The sequence below is a fragment of the Bos javanicus genome, chromosome 23 (genome assembly GCF_032452875.1).
Source record: "Bos javanicus breed banteng chromosome 23, ARS-OSU_banteng_1.0, whole genome shotgun sequence".
NCBI classification, from domain to species: Eukaryota; Metazoa; Chordata; class Mammalia; order Artiodactyla; family Bovidae; genus Bos; species Bos javanicus.
The window spans coordinates 17715874-17735211 of record NC_083890.1 but is presented as its reverse complement, the minus strand read 5'-3'; the positions used below and the strand labels follow the sequence as shown (position 1 = coordinate 17735211).

At 53.4% G+C, this 19338-nt stretch overlaps 2 protein-coding genes across 4 annotated transcripts; one reads left to right on the top strand and one right to left on the bottom strand.

Annotated features, from left to right (window-relative positions):
• Nucleotides 1-983: 983 nt before the first annotated feature.
• Nucleotides 984-19094, bottom strand: CAPN11 (calpain 11). 3 transcript variants are annotated; one of them, XM_061398304.1, is made up of 22 exons: nucleotides 18997-19093; nucleotides 13600-13850; nucleotides 13167-13236; nucleotides 11939-12057; nucleotides 11024-11157; nucleotides 10655-10823; nucleotides 7463-7546; nucleotides 7287-7372; nucleotides 7033-7107; nucleotides 6745-6905; nucleotides 6376-6545; nucleotides 4596-4607; nucleotides 4092-4303; nucleotides 3743-3782; nucleotides 3572-3640; nucleotides 3428-3485; nucleotides 3243-3307; nucleotides 2889-2957; nucleotides 2244-2322; nucleotides 2032-2148; nucleotides 1530-1588; nucleotides 984-1412 (listed from the first exon to the last, which is right to left on the bottom strand). In XM_061398304.1, the coding sequence occupies exons 1-22, from the start codon at nucleotides 19025-19027 to the stop codon at nucleotides 1386-1388; spliced, it is 2157 nt and encodes a 718-aa protein (XP_061254288.1). In that variant the 5' UTR covers nucleotides 19028-19093; the 3' UTR covers nucleotides 984-1385. The 3 variants fall into 3 exon arrangements, with proteins under 3 accessions (XP_061254288.1, XP_061254286.1, XP_061254287.1); XM_061398302.1 differs by lacking the exons at nucleotides 984-1412; nucleotides 1530-1588; nucleotides 2032-2148; ... (2 more) ...; nucleotides 3243-3307; nucleotides 3428-3485 and having other exon boundaries at nucleotides 4092-4607; nucleotides 13600-13847; nucleotides 18997-19076; XM_061398303.1 differs by lacking the exons at nucleotides 984-1412; nucleotides 1530-1588; nucleotides 2032-2148; ... (3 more) ...; nucleotides 3428-3485; nucleotides 7033-7107 and having other exon boundaries at nucleotides 4092-4607; nucleotides 18997-19094.
• LOC133237044 (cysteine-rich protein 1-like) lies at nucleotides 13888-15983 on the top strand (the record flags this gene model as incomplete). The annotated part of the gene is made up of 1 exon (XM_061399377.1): nucleotides 13888-15983. A coding segment is annotated over one exon (285 nt), but the record flags the coding sequence as incomplete, so codon positions are not given.
• Nucleotides 19095-19338: the final 244 nt, after the last annotated feature.

The window sequence follows — 19338 nt, the reverse complement described above, 5'->3', positions numbered from 1 at the left end:
CAGGGAGATCTGGAAGGTTGAGAGAAGTGCAGCTGGGGGTACTGCTGCTGGTCTCAGTCTTCCCACTGCAGCAGGAGGCTGGGGTCTAGGGGCTGGAAGCTGGAGGCCTCTGAGGCAGAGACTCCAAGGTCAAGGACTGGTGGACTAAGGATCCCGCCCTCCTTCCGGGTGAGGACAACAGCCAGGCAGCAGTTTTTCAACAATAAGAATGATTTGAATTTGAATACCTTTTAAGGCAGGAATGAACTGATCTGTGGCCACAGTCCCCCACTCCTCCCCAGCCACACGTCCCGGAGGCTCGGTGCGTTTCTATGACTGGCTGACTCCCTCTATGACTGGCTGACTCCGGTAGGGCTTTTGAACTCTGAGACAGCAGCAGTGCCACTTATGGAGATTCCAGTCTGAGGGAGGAGATGGGAGGGGAGGCTCAGCGTCCGGCGGCTCAGCTCTCCCCTAGGATGTTGCTCCAGGTACCACGCTGTGATGGGGCATTCCTTGCCTTTAGCATCCCCAGCACTGCCCATAAATGCCAACAGTGCCCTCTAGCTCTGTGACAATATTGCATTTCCAAAATGATGCTAAAGCTGAAACTCCAGTACTTTGGCCACCTCATGCGAAGAGTTGACTCATTGGAAAAGACTCTGATGCTGGGAGGGATTGGGGGCAGGAGAAGCGGACGACAGAGGATGAGATGGCTGGATGGCATCACTGACTCGATGGACGTGAGTCTGGGTGAACTCCGGGAGTTGGTGATGGACCGGGAGGCCTGACATGCTGCGATTCATGGGGTCGCAAAGAGTCGGACACGACTGAGACTGAGCGACTGAACTGAACTGAACTGAACTGAAACACTCCCAAGGACAGGGGTGTGGTACCACCCCAACGGAGAGCTCTGGGTTCCTCCTTTTTGGTGCTGAGGATACGACTTACACCCCCGCCAGCCTCTTCCTGACGTAGAAACACAGAGACACAGAAGCCAGTGGCATGTGTTGGTCATTATATTAATGCCCCCCACACCCAGTGAGGGGGAGGAGGGAGGGGCCGTGAAACAGGGGAGCCTGAGCAGAGTGGAAAGCGTGGACCACCTCCCCAGCTGGGGACACTGGGGAAAGTGTAACTTCACCTGTAGTGAAATATACTTGGAGAGGGAGGAAACTGTGGAGTAAATCCAGCCACTGGAAGCCTGGTTGGGGTAAAAGAAAAACATTTTGAGTGGGGAAGGTGGGCCCGGGAGGGTGGGCCCGGAGGCCCGCTGATGGAGTGAGCCTGGCATCCAGGGTCCATTCCATCAGCAGAGGCTGCAGAGCTGAGTGCCACAGGGAGTAGCCCTGTGGGGGCTGGTGGTGGTGCTGGTGGTGGAAGGAAGTCGGGATCCTGCAGTGCCTCTAACCCCACATGGTTATCTGCAGCCACTGTGAGGTGAGAAGAACATCAGAAGATGGGAGAGGTGGGGATGGGGCATGATGTCCATGGAGAGGGAAGGGTTAGCGGAGCCATGGGTGGGGGTGCCTGAGATCCCTTCCACGTACCTGGTTCAGGTCCAGGGAAATCTGGCCAGTGTTCTCAGGGTCCATGGTTAGAAAGTACGCTGTTTCGGGGAGGAGGCAAAGGGAGGATGGTTGGGAGGTAAGTCAGTGGTCACCCATTTTCAACTAGGGCAGAGGTCAGAAAGGGTATCCCTCTCTCCAGCTACATCCCCAGTCCAGTAGGGAGTTAATGATAAGGACTCCTTCCTAAAGCCTTGCTCTGAACCACGGCCAGTTCTGAGTGCTCTCTAGATACTATCTCATTTAACCTCTACCATGGTCCTATGTAGGCAGCACTATTATCTACACTTACAGGCACAGAGAGATACAGTGACTTGGTCAAGGCAACAGAGCCCGCAATGGTGGGGCTGGAATTTGAACCCAGATTGTCTGCGCCCTGTGGAGGGGAGGGTTCTGGAGCAGTGCTTCTCGCGCAGGTATGCGGGAGAAGGCCGGTGGGCCAATGGCCCGGGGTGGGGTGTGGGCAGGTGCCCGGCTGACTCACTGAACATGGCCTTCAGCCTCAGGAAACAACTGATGAAGCTGTCAAACTCCATGATCAAGCTGTCATTCGCGTACCTGGCCACCAGCACCTGCGTGACCTTGTTGTTCAGCTTGATGCCTGGGAGAGGGAGGGGTGTGGAAGGAGAGAGTCCAGCCCTTTGGCCGCTGCCTCCCCCATCCCAGCCCCCAAACCCTGTCCCGCCCCTAGCCCACCTGCTTTCTCAACTGCCAAGCGCATCTCATAGGAATTCAAGGTGCCTGACTGGTCCTGGTCACACTCTCGGAAGATGTCCTGAAGGGACAGGCAGTTGTGGTAGGGCCATGTGCAGGGCACAATGTTTCACAAGGGGTGAAATGCTTCACAACCACCACCCAAACCCCCAGGAGCCCCCGTGCCCCGTCCCCCGCCGGCCTACACCTGAGCTCCCATATTCCTATCGCCTGGTGACTGCAGAGCTGGCTCCTGGCACCTTGCTCAGGGCTCTCTGCCTGTATCCTTTATGTTAGTTGATACCTAGACTCTGCTGGTTATTGAATTTTATTTTTATTTTCATTTTTTTTTAGCCACATTGCAGGGTAGGGATCTTAGCTTCTTGACCAGGGATCCAATCCACACCCCCCACATTGGAAGAAGTCCCAACCACTGAGACTGTCAGGAAAGTTCCGGGAACATTTTGACTATTTCATGTGGCAGCATGTCAACAACTCCGTCCCAGGGTGTGTGTGTGTGTGTGTGTGTACACGCGCATGTCTAGTCAGGGGCTCCTGTTACAGTTTCATCTTTGTTAGACCTCCTAGTCCTCATTCCTCACAAGGACCTCTCTCACCCCCATAAACTGCCCCCTCAATGCCCTTTACCGTCCATTTCTTGATTTTTCTCCACAGGACCTGAAACTCCCGAAGCCCCAGTTTGCCAGAGCCATCTTTCTGAGAGGAGAGGCAGTCAAGGATATCAGAGGAGAGGGTGGGGAGGACATTCCGGGGGCCAGGAAGCAGAGCGGCTCACTAAGGTGGGGACCAAGGCCAAAGGGCCCTGTAGGTAACTGTGGTGACGGCCAGAAGAACTGGCGTCTTTTGCCACCCCAGAGCCTAATCCCCATCCAGAAGGAGGGCATGGCTGGCCAGAGAGGTGGCCACCTTGGGGCCAGGCTCAGGGGTAGGGGCTGGGGCAGGATAGCACTGGGCAGGACGGCCCACTGGACGGGAAGATACATCCAAGAGGTTGACCATGCAGCGGCACACGTCCAGGCTGAAGCCCTTGGTTTTGAAGTTTTTGACTGTGAGGGAGGGAGGGGCAGAAAGAAGGGGAGGGGTGGCTGAGTGTTGCTGGGATGGGGAGGAGGGCAGGGGTGATTAAGGGTGATTAAGGGAAGGATTGTAGCGGGCGGAAGACTCACATCTGGAGACCACCTTGTTGAGCAGCTTCTGTAGCTCATACATGCCTATCTCCTTGCCCTAGGAAGGGGGACCGTAAACTCTCCGTCTGGCCCCTTCAGCCCCCAGTCACCTCCTTTCAGCACCCCCAGACCTCTGCCTCTCACCTCTCCACCGGCCACTATGTGAAACAAACGTACGAAGTCCTGGTCTATGTCGGTCTCAGAGATGCTCTCCTGGAGGGAAAGGGGTGGGAGAGGGACACGGTCCAGAGCGTTCCTTCACACCCCAACCCACACATACTGCCCCGAACCCCCAACCCCATGGCCTCCCCTCACCTCTTGGAGAAGCTCAGCGTAGTTGGCTTCATCCAGTTCCCTGGGCAGAAGTGGACGAAAGCGTGGAGTTAGCAGGGGTTCAGGGAAACAGGGACTCCAGGGGGAAGGGTGGAGAGGTCATGTGTATCTGAAGCAATAGGGAATGGGTGCCATGGGATTGGGGTTCCAATTCTGACTCTGCTACTACCTTGGACTTCCCTGCCTCGTGCCTCAGTTTCCTTGACTGTAAATTAGGGACAGAGTGTCGGTGGCGGGGGGAGGCTACCGGATGACTGATCCCTGAGCATGACATCCTACAGCTCGGGGTGGGGGGCAGGTGGCCTTGGAGTAGTGAGGTGGGGCCCCTCACCAGGACTCGCTGTGCTTCTCTGTGAAGACCCGCAGCAGGAAGTCGGCGTCCTTGTGCGGCTCGAAGGTGGAGGGGATGATGATGTATTCCCCTGGGGGCAGCTGGAACTGGCTGCTCACCTCCCGCGAGTTGGTGAAAATCTCCGAGAAACCCAGGTCTTGGTACTTGACGAAGAAGTCCTTTTTCAAGTGGACATCCTGGAGGTTCTGAAACTGTATGTGCCCTGCAGGTGGGTCCAGGGTCCTCGGGGAGAGGGCAGGGAGAGAGGGACCCCCACAGTGAGGCCCAGCTGGGCAAGGTTAGGGGGATGCTGTGGCTGGCAGGTAGCTTCCCTCCAGGGAAGGAAGTGGTTTCCTTCCCTGACTCCCACCCAGGGCCCAAGGGGGCTGGAACCCTGACCCAGTGGCCCCCAGACCCTTCACCGAATTCCACCCCTGGCCCATCTGCACGCAGCCGGGAATGGGGTGGGTGTCTGCCGGACGTCAAGCCCCTCATCTTCGGTACCTCCTTTGGGATCTGGGAAGGGAAGAACGAGGAAGGTCAGATCCCCAGGATGGCTAAGGGGCTCAGGTCCATGGAAGTCAGGCTGTGTGTGTTGAGCAGGGGAGGGGCTGCTAATAAGGGCCCTGGGACACCAGTGTGGGGAGGTGCATGGGATCTAAGAGCTGTTAAGTTCCAGCTTTAATAACCTTTCCTTTTGCTTTGGACAGCCAAGTATGGTTTATAGCAAGTTTTGCGAAGAGGATATTTTATCACTTCAGGTTAAGGATGGAAAGGAAATCCCCCAGAGGTGGTGAACTAACTCACCCAGTCTCAACGCTGCTAAGCAGTTGGAGAACTGGGGAAAAACACGGGGAGAGCATTTTCCATGGAATGCTCATTTTCCCCAGGAAGTTCATAGAAACCTAGGAATGAGAACGAAGGTGCTCATTAAAAAGTTGCTCTATAAAAGATGCTTTATAAAAAGGTGACTTAAACCAAGATAAATACATTGCTCTCCTGCAGAAATATAGGTTCCTGCAGAACCTTTAATATACTAATGGCCCAGGGGAGCTCTGGGTGGGTGTAGAGAAGGCAGCCTTTCTGGGAGGGGTCGCATTTAACCTTAGAAATGGCTTGGGGTGTGTCTGTTAACCTGAGGGACACACAGCCTAGGAGGAGGGCAGGGCTCAAGTCTGCTTTTGTTCATGCCTGAGCATACAGAAGGTGCTCCATGGATATTGTTGACTATGTAAGTGAAAGGACAAATGGGCGTTTCTAGGATTTTGCAAGGCACAGCTTGGGAAACACTTGTCAGGGGTTTTTCCTGGCCAGACTCCATGTTCTTGGTGGGGTGACTCTGTGGAGGCTTGGGAGCTGTGGGGAAATTTCTGAGTGTGTCGAAACCGGTATGAGTTTGGACATGACCTTGCCTCTGGCTCCCAGTCTCCTTCCTTTTTATTAAGGCGTTACTATTTGAAAGGCCCTTGGAACAATGCCTGGCACAGAGGAAGTGCTCCTTAAATGTTTTTTCCTTTTCTTTTTTTTTTCCTTTTTGTTTACACCTTGTGGCATGCAGGATCTTTGTTCCCAACTGGGAATAGAGCAGATGCCCCCTGCGCTAGACCACTAGGGAAGTCCCTCCTTAAGAGTTTTCAATTTAAAATATTTGGAAAGAAAATTGTCAGCCCTGCCTTAAAAGCTCAACACACCACTCAAGAAAAAGCCAGGGCAAGGGGTTGGGCGGGTAGGGATAAACTGGGAGATTGGGATTGATATACACACAGTACTGTAAATACAATAGGTAACTAATAAGGACCTGGCTTCCCCAGGGCCTTATCAGTAAAGAACCTGCCGGTAATGCCGGAAAGGAGGCAGGAGTAACGGGTTGGATTCCTGGGTCAGGGAAGATTCCCTGGAGAAGGAAATGGCAACCCATGCCGGTACTCTTGCCTGGGAAATCACATGGACGGTCCACGGGGTCACTGAAGAGTCAGACACGACTTAGCAACTAAACACCACCACCAATAAGGATCTCCTGTTCAGCACAGGGAACTCTACTCAGTACTATGTAATGACCTATGTGGGAAGAGAGTAGGTATGTGTCTAAATACCACTGATCCACTTTTTTGTACACCTGAAACTAACACAACATTGTGGGGAGCGGAGAAGAAAGAGCGAGCTAGGGGTGTGGAGGTGGTTGAAGGGAGGGTGTCCTAGTCCTGGGGCTGTGGGGTGGGCAGTGGTCCAGGGGGTGAGGCCACTGCGGGAGCAAGAGTGGCCAGGGGACCAGCTGGGCACCCACCGAATAGATGACGAAGCCAATGGTCTCCAGCTGGGCTCCGTGGGGCCTTGTCCGCCTCCAGTTCTTCTGCATCAGGGCCACCAGGCAGGTGCAGACGGCTTCATCGTCCTCTATGTCGTCATCCTTCTCGGGGAGACAGATCTTAAACTGGGGGTTGGTCCAGAATGTGTCTGTGGAGGAAGCAGGTCAGGATGGCCCTGCCCTTCCCAGGGTGGATGGGCTTCCAGGCCACACGCCCGCCTCCTCGCAGGGCCCAGTCGCATCTGATGGCCCTTGCCCCTGGGCCCCTGAGCCTGGTTGTGCAGTGAGTCAGTGGCCCATCACCCACTCCTTGCCCCGAGTTCCACCCCCCAACCCCACCCAGCCCACCCAGGTAGCTCCGGCAGCCCCCTGCGGTGCTGCCCCTCCGCCAGCTGCCCTCGTAGAAGGTGGTATGCCAACAGCTCTTGTAGTCCCCGGAGAGCGTGTCGGGTATCATGTTGCAGATTTCCAGGAGGGTGAAGTTGCCAAGGAAATCTTGGTAGGACATCCTGTGGTAGGGGGTGCGCAGAGCCATCAGTGGCACACCCACACCCACGGACCCCCCCAGAACCTCCCCGTCCAAAGCTCGGGTGCGATGGGCGGCAGGAGGATGAAGGGGGCGGGCATGGGACTGACCAGAACTCCCCGTCCTCCTTCCTGTGCAGCAGCTGCCTCTGGACATCTGGGGCTACCTCCTCCCACTCCTTGGCGCTGGAGCAGAGACAGGTGGGGGAGCAGAGCTTGTTCCTCCCCCGGGGCTCCCCTCACCCCTGAGCCACTTGAGACTCCTGGTTAGATGGAGAATCTCTCGGTGGCTTGGCTTTGCTCCGTGGGGGTGGGGTCTGCGGTGTGCTCTGCCCCTACCCCCAGAGTGCTGGCGAGCCACCTACTTGTCACTCCAGGCTCCATTCCACTCAATCCGGCCCCAGGGATTCCGGACTCGGATCAGTGTTTCTGTCCTGCCTTGGTAGGAGACCTGGGTGGGTTGTGGGCAGAGGTCAGGAGCTTAGGGTCAAAGAAGTTCTCCTCGCGCCCCTCTGGGTGGGGTTGCAGGGGTCAGACTCACGTCCTGGAGGCCGGTCACTGAGTAAGCATGTCCTCTCACCAGCATACCCTGCGTCAAGGACTCCAGCTCATGTTCGTGGGTGACCTGGCAGAACACAGAGGGCTTGAGAGGAACTCAGGAGCTGGTCAGGAAGACGGGGGTACCTGAAGACAGGTGACAACTCTCTGAACTCCCTGTTTTAAAACTTATTTTTATTGGAGAAGATTTGCTTTACAATAAATGTCGTGTTTGTTTCAGAGGTACGGTGAAGTGAATCGGCTAGACGTGTATATATTATCCCCTCTTTTTAGGACTTTCTTCTTATTTAGATCTGGGTTCACTTTTTTTTTTTTTTTAATTCAACTTTGCCTTTTCAAATGCTTGCAGACTCAAAAGCGATTTTAAGAAATGATACAGAGAGATCCTGTGTACAGGATCTACATTAGTAACATCTTCCAAAACTATAGCTCAGGGACTTCCCTGGTGGTCTGGTGGTTAAAAACCCGCCTTCCACTGCCCGGGACCAGGGTTCAAACCCTGGTTGTGGAACTGAGACCCCACATACTGTGAGGCAACTAAGCCCCCACACCACAATGAAGACCCAGTGCTGTCCAAATAAAAATAATTAGTTTTTAAAAACTGCTAAAAAAAAAAAAAAAAAAGCTATAGCATGATATCAAGGTTTTTTGTTCTGTTTTATTTTTTTAGCTATGCCATACAGCATACAGGATCTTAGTTCCCCAGCAGGGATTGAACCTGTGTCCCCTGCAGTGGAAGCGTGGAAGTCCCTATAGCACAGTATAAAAACCAAAATGAATATGTTGACACAGTCTGTTGATCTAATGCAGCTGCCTCCACTTTTACTAGTATTCACTTGTGTATGCTTTATGCATTGTTATTATATGTATAGTGTTCTGTATCTACCACCATCATCACAATATGGAACATTTCCATCACTGCTAACATCCCATTGTTGCCCTGTTATAGCCAACAATCACCTCTTATGACTGTCTTCCCTAAACTCTGACAACTCCTAATCTGTTCTCCATTTTTCAAGAATTTGGTCATTTCAAGACCTTCCCTAAGTGGCTCGGTGGTAAAGAATCCATCTGCCAATGCAGGAGACACGGTCCCATCCCCGTTCTGGGAAGATCCCAAATGCCTTGGGGGAACTAAACCCGCAGCCACAACTCTGAAGCCTGTGCTCTAGAGCTGCAGCTACTGAAGCCTGGGAGCCCTGTCTACAACAAGGAAAAGCCGCAGTGAGGACTAGTGAGTAGCCCCTGCTTGCTGCAACTAGAGAGTAACTTGCCCAGCAATGGAGACCCAGCACAGCCAAAAAAAAAAAAATAGATTAAAAAAAATAATTTTGTCATTTCAACACTGTCATATAAGCAATCGTACAGTATGGAACCTTTGGGGATTGGCTTTTTTCATTCAGCAGAATTTCCTTGAGACTCATCCAAGTTATTGTGTGTGTCAACAGTTCATGTCTTTTTATTGCTGAGTAGCATGGAGAAGGCAATGGCACCCCACTCCAGTACTCTTACCTGGAAAATCCCATGGATGGAGGAGCCTGGTAGGCTGCAGTCCATGGGGTCGCTAAGAGTTGGACACGACTGAGAGACTTCATTTTCACTTTCATGCATTGGAGAAGGAAATGGCAACCCACTCCAGTGTTCTTGCCTGGAGAATCTCAGGGATGGGGGAGCCTGGTGGGCTGCTGTCTATGGGGTCGCACAGAGTCGGACACAACTGAAGTGACTTAGCAGCAGCATCCCCTAAATGCGTTCATTGCAGTCTGTTCAACTGTTCACCCTTTGAAAGACATCTAAGTCGTTTCCAGGTTCTGGTTATTACAAATAGACCTGCTTTAAACATTTGGGCACAGGCTTTTGTGTGGATCTAAGTTTTCATTTTTCCTGTGGTCATGTATGGATGTGAGAGTTGGACTGTAAAGAAGGCTGAGCACCGAAGAATTGATGCTTTGGAACTGTGATGTTGGAGAAGACTCTTGAGAGTCCCTTGGACTGCAAGCAGATCCAACCAGTCCATTCTAAAGGAGATCAGCCCTGGGATTTCTTTGGAAGGAATGATGCTAAAGCTGAAACTCCAGTACTTTGGGCACCTCGTGCGAAGAGTTGACTCATTGGAGAAGACTCTGATGCTGGGAGGGATTGGGGGCAAAAGGAGAAGGGGACGACAGAGGATGAGATGGTTGGATGGCATCACTGACTCGATGGACGTTGAGTCTGAGTGAACTCTGGGAGTTGGTGATGGACTGGGAGGCCTGACATGCTGCGATTCATGGGGTCGCAAAGAGTCGGACACGACTGAGAGACTGAACTGACTGACCTAAGTTTTCATTTCTCTGGGATAAATGCCCAAGAATGCAACTGCTGGGTCTTACAGTGACACTCTTGTGCTCAGTCACTCAGTCATGTCTGACTCTTTGTGACACTTTGGACTGTAGCCTGCCAGGCTCCTCTGTCCATGGGGTTTTCCCGGCAAGGATACTGGAATGGGTTGTCATTTCCTCCTCCAGGGATCTTCCCCACCCAGGGATTGAACTGAGTCTTTTGCGTCTCTTGCCTTGCAGGCAGATTCTTTACGGCTGAGCCATCAGGGAAGCCTCACAGTGGCACTCTGGGTTTATTTATTTGAACAAATATGCGTTGGGAATCTATTGTATGCCAAGCACCACCTGAAGTCCCAGGATCAGCAGTCAAAGAGACAAATAAGGTCACTGCCTTCATGGAAGGGATTCCCTGGTGGCTCAGATGGGAAAGAATCTCCCTGCAGGGCAGAAGACCTGGATTTGATCCCCAACTCCAGTATCCACTCCAGTGTTGTGTCTGGGAAATCCCATGGACAGAGGAGCCTGGCGGGCTACAGTGCATAGGGTCGCAAAGAGTTGGACATGCCTTCGTGGAATATGGAAACTGTCTGGAGAAGTTTGGTCATGAATATACACATTAACAAGTATGACAGTTTCTGACTGTGATAAATGTTGGGGAAAAAAAATCAAAACAAAGTGGAGAGGAAAACAGGAGTAGGAACAGCTAAGGCAGGGAAGACTAGCCTGAGGGAGGGGCACTGGAGTGGAAATGTGAATGAGAAGGGGCTAGTTATGCAGGTATCTGGAGAAAGAACTTTCTAGGTGAAAGCAACACCAGGTGCAAATGCCCCGAAGCGAGACCAAGCGTGGTTTACCTCGATGGAGCAGCCCATGAGGGAAGATCGCTCCACGGCCTTCCTAAGAATCCTCTGCAGGTTCCTAGGGGGATTCTGGAGTTGGAAGCTCTGCGTCACGCCCCCTGTGAAGTCCTCAAAGCCCTCCACCGTGTTGCCCCCCGACAGAGCTTCATACGATCCGTTCAGCCTGCGGGCACAGATAAGGCACTGTCTGGGCTCTGTCTGGGAGGCGGCTGGTTGTAAGCTTGGACCTCAGACGGGGCGGGGAGGGAAGTGAGGGATGCCCCGCGGTCCCCCTGCCTCTTCCCCTGATTCCAGATGCTTCTGTCACTGCCAACGGTCAGGGCAGGCTTGGAGGCCAGGCCAGTCCCTTGGCTAGGTACTCACTTGGCATATGCCTTCTCCAGCAGGGCGCTCCAGAACTCAGTGCGCTCCGCTGAGTGCACAAACACCAGCTTGCCATTCTTTGTGGGCAGCCGGTCATCCACCACAACGTCCATCCACTCCCCAAACTGCCAGATCTGGGGGTAGCAAGGTGGGTGTCAGCGGGGTATGGGCGTCTGTCTGCCCCAGGCCCCCTTCCAAATGTGAGCGCGCGTGCACACACACACACACACACACACACACTCCCCTCTCCTTGCAGGAGGACTGCTACCCAAGTGCCCCCTGGTGGCCAATTCAATGACACACCAGTGACAGAGAGCCCACCTACCTCCAGAAAAGCTTGAAAGATCTGACAGGCCCTCCAGCCTCTAGTCAGGTTCTGCCGTGGTCTAGATCCACCCGCCTTTGGACCTTGGCTGGTCTTTTATTTCTGAGGTCTTGTGATTCAGAAAAACTCTCGTGACTTTCAGAAATATTTTTATGACCCGAGGAATTTGTCCACATGTTGCATAATTTAAAGAGCAGATTACAAAAATTATGCGAAACTCCCATGTCATAGATGTTGACAAACACACGCATATACATGCGTATATTGATACATATATGTGTGTTTCTACTGAGAGAAGGAAAGACACGACACAGCGAGAAGCAGGAGAAAGAGATAGAGGAGAATCACAAACCAATACAACTATTTTCTTTTGGGGCTTTAAAAGCTTAGCTTACACAATTTCTTTAGTGAGAGGATATTTCTCTAATAATTAGGCAAAAATCTACCCTAATAGATATCATTTTTTTTTCCAAAAGGAAAGGGGAAAGGTAAGCTTCAAAGCATGTACTAATTGTCTCTCACACAGCCTCCGCACACACATGCACACGCCTCAAACACAAATCAACTCTGGCTTTCAAACTGTCCTTCACCTGAAAATGGAAGATGCCAGCATAGTTCTTCTTGAAGCTCTGCCCCTTGGGCACCACACGGGACAGCAGTTTGGGGTACGCGGTGAGAGAGCCAATGGCAGCCAGCAGCCAGCAGTCTCCTGGAAAGACAGCAGGACTGCGCATTCCCCTGTGTGTGCCCCAGAGTCCAAGCCGAGGATGGGAACCGGTGGTGAGAGCCCACGTGAGAGCGGCTCTCCTTCACCTAATACCTTAGACTGAGGAAGTCGGAGTACCTGCAGGGACTTTAAAATGTGTCCACAAGTCCTTCTACAACCCTCCCCGCAAGAGCAGAAGGCTGGTTCCCCTTTCCTTCCATGGGATTTGGATTGCATGCATGCATGCTTTTTTTTTTTTTTTTCCTGGCCGAGTGGCACGTGAGATCTTAGTTTCTGGACCAGGGATCGAACCCATGCCCCTCTACAGGAGAATCACAGAGTCTTAACCACTGGACCACCAGGGAAGTCCCTGCAGGTTCGTTTGCTTTTAACAGCAGAACCTGGGGAGGTCACCGCCTGTTTCTCCTGAGACCAGCTGGTGAAGTCAGTCTAACCTCCTCCTTGTTCTGTCTCAGGCCACTCACTCTGGGGGATGCCAGCTACCATATGGGGACGCTCGAGTGTCCTACAGAGAAGCTACATGGCAAGGACCCGAGGCCTTCTGCCACATGAGCGTGCCATCTTGGAAGGGGACCCTCCAGCTCCTGTGAAACCTCGTGAGAGACCCTGAGCCAGACCCACCCAGCTCTATTGCTTCCTAATTCCTGCCCCGGAGAAACTGTGAGATGATAGATGTTTGTTGTTGCTTTAAGTCACTGAGTCTTGGAGCAATTAATAACTAATATGTTGCTGTTCAGTTGCTAAGTCATGTTGGACTCTGTGACCCCATGGTCTGTAGCCTACCAGGCTCCTCTATCCATGGGATTTCCCAGGCAATAAAACTGGAGTGGGTTGCCATTTCCTTCTCCAGGCGATTTTTCCCAACCTGGGATTGAACTTGGGTCTTCTGCAGGCAGGTTCTTTACTGCTGAGCCACCTGGAAAGCCCGATAACTAATATAGCACCCTGCTTATTCCCAGACCCAGATGGCAGCAGGTAGGGGTGGCATCTGGCTTAGGGGAGAAGCAGGGAAACAGAAGAGCTGTCTGAGCCTTGGGGTCCCAGTTCCCCAGCCCCAGAAGACACCCCAGGCTTTCCCGCTCCCCACTCACCGAGCACGCCCTGGCAGATGTCGGTCGGGCTGACCCCATTCACGATGAATTGAGGATTGCTTGTGATTTGCTGCAGAGAAGGGAGAAAGGTTTCAGAGAGCCCAAGCCATCCCCTCTTAACCTCCCTCCTACCTCCTCGGGGAATACTGCCTGCCTCTTGGATTCTAGGGGAAACGTGGATGGGGGAGATGGGGTGGAGGGGGGCAGCTGGCATAGGTGTAAGCTGTGACAGCAAAAGTCAGTGAGTGACCTTCCCAGGGTCATCCGAGAGATTTTACTTAAGCACTTCCAGAACTGTCCTTAACCCGAATGGAGGTGGAATCCAGGGCAGAGCCAAGAGAGGGCGGTGAGGGATTGGAAATCATGCAAGGGACTGCGGCATCACTACATGTCCCATCCCCCAGGAGTCCACGCCTCCCCTCCCGGTGCCCACACTGGGCCGCTGCCAGCTGATGTTCTGCACGTGTTTGGAGTTGGGTGCCAGTTCCTTGAAGCCTAGTGAAGTGGGTTCTGCAGGGAAAAAGGGGTCCTCGAACAGCTCTCCCCTCCGTAGGCAGAGTGCTCGCAGTTCCTCAAAGCTCTGGTTGTTGTAGTTCTGGGCGTTGTGGTGCTGGCCCATGCCCTTGGCCTTGAGTCGGTTCTGGCTTATGCGGGCCGCAATCCCTCTGTCAAAAACGGTCTCTGCTTAACAATCAAAGGACAAATAACCCATTAAAAATGGACAAAGGAGTCCAGTGCTCCCATCTGCTCCGGCCCAGTTGCCTGCCGCGGATCCGGCGCCACCGTGCCCAGGTGCCCTGTGCGCAACAAGGAGGTGTACTTTGCTGAACGGGTGACATCCCTGGGGAAGGACTGGCACTGGCCTTGCCTGAAGCGTGAGAGATGTGGGAAGATGCTACCTCGGGGCGGGGATCAGGTGGAGCATGAAGGCAGGCCCTGCTACGCGGCCATGCTCAGACCCAAAGGTTTTGGGCATGGTGGAGCCGAGGGCCACACTTTCAAGTAAACCCAGGTTTTGGAGACCCCTCTCTCCAGCTGCCTGCCAGGCCGCTGCCCTCCAGACCGACAGCAAGCCTTCCCCACAGGTACTGGGCTTCCCTGTAGACCCCCATGCCCTCAATAAACCTTGGGAGAAAAAAAAATGGACAAAGGATCTGAATCGGAGTCTCTCTGAAGAAGATATACAAATGACCAATAATCACATGAAAAATGCTCGGTATCATTCACCAGACAAATGCAAGTCAAGGTCAGTTCACACCCACTGAAAGTTAAGTGTTAGTCGCTCAGTCATGTCTGACTCTTTGCAACCCCATGGACTATAACCTGCCAGGCTCCTCTGTCCATGGAATTCTATAGGCAAAAATACTGGAGTGGGTTCCCATTCCCTTCTCCAGGGGATTTTTCCGACCCTGGGATTGAACCCGGGTTTCCCACATTGCAGGCGGATTCTTTACCATCTCAGCTATCAGGGAAGCCTGCTAGGACAGCTCTCATCCAAAAGATTGGTAACGAGACGTGTTGGTGAGGATGTTAGGAGAACTCTCTTCCAAAAGATTGGTAACGAGACGTGTTGGTGAGGATGTGGGGGAATTGGCCTTCTCAGACTCTCCTGGGGGGGATGTGAAAGGGTGCAGCCACTTCGGAAAATAGTCTGGCAGCTCCTCAGTTAAACGCAGAATTACCACATGATCCAGAAATTTCGCCTCTAGGTATATATACCCAAGAGAGATGAAAGTATGTTAATACGTCCAGGACTTCCCTGGTGGTCCGGTGGTTGAGAATCACCTGCCAACGCAGAGGACACGAGTTCAATCCCTGGTTCTGGAAGACTCCACATGAGTCGGGGCAACTAAGCCTGTGCCGCACGGCTAGCGAGCCCGCGCTCCGCAACGAGAGAATCCACTGCGGTGAGAAGCCTGTGCGCTGAAACTAGAGACCTGCCCCACTCATCACAACTGGGGAAAGCCTGCGTGCAGCAACACTCAGCGCAGCCAAAAATAAATAAGTAAATAAAATTTAAAAACATCTGTCCATACAAAAACCTGTACACAAATGTTAATAGAAGCAGGATTAGTCACAATAGCCGAAACGTGAGGGGAAAAACCCAAATGTCCATCAGCTGATGAATGGACAAGCAAAATGAGGAATACATGGACAATGAAAAGAAATGAAGCACTGAGATGAACCTTAAAAACACTTGGCTAAGTGAAGAGAGCGGTCACAAAGGACTACATATGATATGATTCCAATTATGCAAAGTGCTCCAAATGGGCCAATTCATATAGAGACAGGAAATATAATCATGGTTGCCTGGGGCTTAGGGGGTTGCGGGGTTGGAAATTGATGGCTACAGGATATGGGATTTCTTTAGGGGGAGAATGAGAAGGTTCTGAAATTGATTGTGGCGATGGTTGCAAAACTCTGTGAATGTACTGAAAGCCACCAACTCCTACACTTTAAATGGGTGAATTATACGGTGTGTGAATCACAGTTCAGTAGAGCTGTTTGTTTTTTTTTTTTAAATGATCTCTAGACCGTGCAAACAGACACTGCCTTTTGGGGAGAGGGGAAATAATGGAGAGTCAAGGGGAGGAGGGCAGAAGGAAAGGAGCGTCTCAGGGGCGAGAGTCAGTTAGGGAATGGCCCCACGGCTGAGTCTCTGAGAGGAAAAGTCAGGCCGGCTGACAGACCCTGGGTCAGCAGCAGTGGGGGGACCCAGGATCCGTCCTCTTGCACTGGGACTGCAGGCTCTTACCCGCTTCCTGAGGCTTCCCTAACTGTGGACTGACTCCCTTCTGCCACCAACAGTGAACCCCAGGGCAGAGCACGGAGGAGGGGCAAGAGGAGCTGAGACCACAGCGCGAGACCCACTCTGAATCTGCAGTCCTACCCCCCGCCCCCTGGGCGCCCAGGGACGGTCCCCCCATCTCCCCATATTCTCAGTTGTTTCTGAAATAAGGAAGCACTTAGCGGGGAGGCTGGAAGGATGTGGTCTAAGTTAAACAGAGCCCAGTGGGGCCTGGGGTGAGGGAGGAACCCAGAGTGAGGAAAAGAAGGGGGCAGCTGCAGAGAGGGGTGGGGGTCCTGGGCTGTCTAGAGGGGAGACCGGATTGGGCCCTGGAAGGGCTGCTGTGCTCCTCAGAGGCAGGAGCCAGGGGCTCAGCTGTGCTTCCTCCCTCGAGCTGGTCAAGAAGAGTTAGAGCAGCTGAGCTGACGGGCCTGAGTGCCTGCTCTGCAGGACACACCAGGCCCAAGAGAGGGCTGTGCATTACCCACAGTTACCAGAACAGGAAGCCGCAGCGCCAAGGTTGGGGGTTGGTGCAAGGTCACAGAGTCAGGGTTGAGGTGGATTCAGTCTGACCGCAGAGACCAGGCTAGGCTCGTGACCTTCGCACCACACTGCCCTGGAGGGAGGCATGTATCCCCGGCCGGAAGGCCTGGGGACCCAGCACCACCTCCCCATCCTTGTCAGCTACGGAGGTCACAGGCCATTTGTGGCTGAACTTACCTGATGCCCCCTAACTCACCACCCCAAGCAAGCAAACCCATTCTTCAGTCCCTCATCAGTGTCTCCTGGGACTTCCCTGGGTCCAGGAATGACCCCTGTTCTCTCCGCTTATTAGCCTGACAAACCCACCCAGGCTGCCCCCGACCAGCCCAGCACCTTGAAGCACAGGCTGCCTCGGTGCCTCTGCTTGGAATCATTCCTGCCCCCATGCTCACATCTGTCCACTGGGAAAAGTCCTGGCTCAATGCCACCCACTCAGTGAGGCCACCCCCAGACAGGCCTGTGCAAAGTTGGGATTGCCCTGGTGTCCGACACCGAGGTTGGGGGGTTTCCGGTTGTGGAAAACCAGAGTGGGGGGCAGGGGAGAGAGTAGGTGTGTGGGGTGAGAATCTGGGACTTATTCCCTTCACCCCATTCCCCTCCAGCCCTTTCTCTTCCAACCTAAGCCCTCTGGGCTTCTCTTAGGGATGATCGGGGATGCTCCCTCTCCCTCCCTCTGACTAGGGGAAAGCGAAGAAAGGGGTGTGTGTGTGTGTGTGCGCATCTGTGGAGTAGTGTGTGTGTGTGGAAAATGTACGTTTGTGTTTACGCGGTGTGTCTGTGTACGTGGAGCATGCGTGTATCTGTGGAGTACATGTGTGTCTGTCTGTCTGTCTGTCTCCATGGAGAATGTATGTGTGTATGTCTATGTCGAGTGTGTGTGTGTCTATGCAGTGTCTGTGTGTCTGTGTTGTGTGTGTGTCTCTGTGTGTAAAGAGTCATGTGTGTATCTGTGGAGTATATATGTAGGAGGAGGATGTGTTTTTTCTTTTGCCCAGAGATGAAGAGGGTCCTGAGAGGAAGGACGAACCCAGAATTCGAGCTCGTTTCACCGCCAGGCCGGTCCTCACCGTGTTGCTGTCGCTGGCAGGAGAGGCTGTTCCTGACTTGGGTGGGTGGAACCCAGGGCCCCCAGAGAAGGTAACTCAGCTCTTCTCCCCGGGGGCGCTGTCAGGAGATGCTTCAGCTGCCTTAACTGGGGAGCAGGGGCAGGGGCTGCTGGCGTCCAGTGGGTAAAGGCCAGGGATGCTGCTAAACACGCCACAGTGCACAGGACAGGTCTTACGACAAAACATTATCCTGTCCCCAAATGTAGGAGGGTGGAGGGTGAGAAAGCTGGGTTAAGTGAGAGGCCTAAAGCCCCACGTAGTGAGGGAAGCCTCTGCGCCCTTCCTCCAACGGGGCTGCCCCGAGGCCTCTGCCCGGCTGCCCCCAAAGTGGTGGCAAGTGGGTGCCCCAAAGTGGATGTGCTGAGCTTTTGGGATGGGGGGGTTCTGGGAGGACCACAGAAGGTGCTGGTGTCCCAGAAAACTGGAGAACATCAGAGAAGAACAAGGTGAAGAATCTCCTTAATCTCCCTGGAGCCTTCCCTCCGGCTCATCACCTAGCCGGGAGGTCATCGCTCATTGTCCTGGTCTGCGTTCCTGACGCAGCAGCTGGGCTGGCAGGGAGGATTCACACACACGCACACACACACACACACACACACTCCACCACAGTTATCGCCCAAATGTCTCAGGCCCAGGCATGGGCAAGCTCAGACAGACAGACAGACGAGGCTGGCTGGGGGAAGGCGAGGCAGATGGCCAGAGCAATATGTGAAAGCAAGGCATGAAGAGATAGGATTATTTTTGTCCTGGGTGCTTGTCTTGTTTCTCCCATCAGTCTGGGGACTTGTAGATTTAGGAGCTAGGTCATGTCCAGGCTCCTCTGACCTTCACCATCTCCCCGAATTTGCTCAGATTCATGTCCATTGAGTCAGCGATGCTGTCTAACCATCTTATCCTTTGCGAGCCCCTTCTCCCTTTGCCTTCAATTTCGGGAAGGGACCCCGATGTTGGGAAAGACTGAAGATTTAGGGACACTACCTTAATTCTCAGAGCAGAGAGTAAATTAAGTAAATGAAGATGTCTAGACTGGGCTTGGCCTACACTTTCCAAGAAGCCTGGAGACTGGGTCTAGGGTGCCTTTTATTTCCCTAACGGCCACAGCCAAGGGGGCTCTCCTCACACAAGCCCGTTCCCCAGGCAGCTATGACAGCAGTGTGGCTGGTCCCTCTCTTCTCCCCAACTCGGCGGAGACAAGGAAGTTGTTCTCCTGAGGCTCTGACCATCCGTGGCCTGTTCTTTCCCAGACTGGCTGAGGAAGAGGCCCAACTCCTGAGCCTCGGGAGCATCCAGTCTGATGGAGTAGTCACCCCCAAGGACACACAGCCCCTTCCTGGGGCAGGGGAGGCCCTCGTCTGCCAGGTACACGAGTGGGACAAACCCCATCAGAGCCTACCTGGAGAGTACAGCATGCTGGTAGCTTGCATGGCGCTTGACAGTTGAAGGTTCTGGGGGTGGGGGGTTTGTAGAGGACCCCTCCCCCGCAGAACTCTCCCAGAATCCCCTGGGATTCCTAAGTCAGTGGCACATTTTTAACAGCTGCCTCCTTCCCACTTGTCCCCCACAGGCTGGTGCTGGTACTAATGGCCCCTTTCTATCTGCCTGGTCCCCACCCACCAGTCCAAGGGCCATCTCCCTGCGGGGAAAGGAGACCCAGCACTCCCACCCTGGGGGCCACCACCAGGCTGGCTGTCCTCACTGCATCATCTCAGGATAAGTCTGAGTCCCTCTTTTTCCG

What these genes read in the sequence shown, in the direction of transcription:
- CAPN11 (XM_061398304.1), bottom strand. Translation starts at nt 19,027, where the DNA reads ATGCAAGCTACCAGCATGCTGTACTCTCCAG. An exon ending in AAGGAGGACGGGGAGTTCTG is followed by an intron (nt 6,906 to 7,032) that starts GTCAGTCCCATG and finishes CCCCTACCACAG; the next exon opens with GATGTCCTACCAAGATTTCC. An exon ending in GAGGCTGAAGGCCATGTTCA is followed by an intron (nt 1,589 to 2,031) that starts GTGAGTCAGCCG and finishes TCCCCGAAACAG; the next exon opens with CGTACTTTCTAACCATGGAC.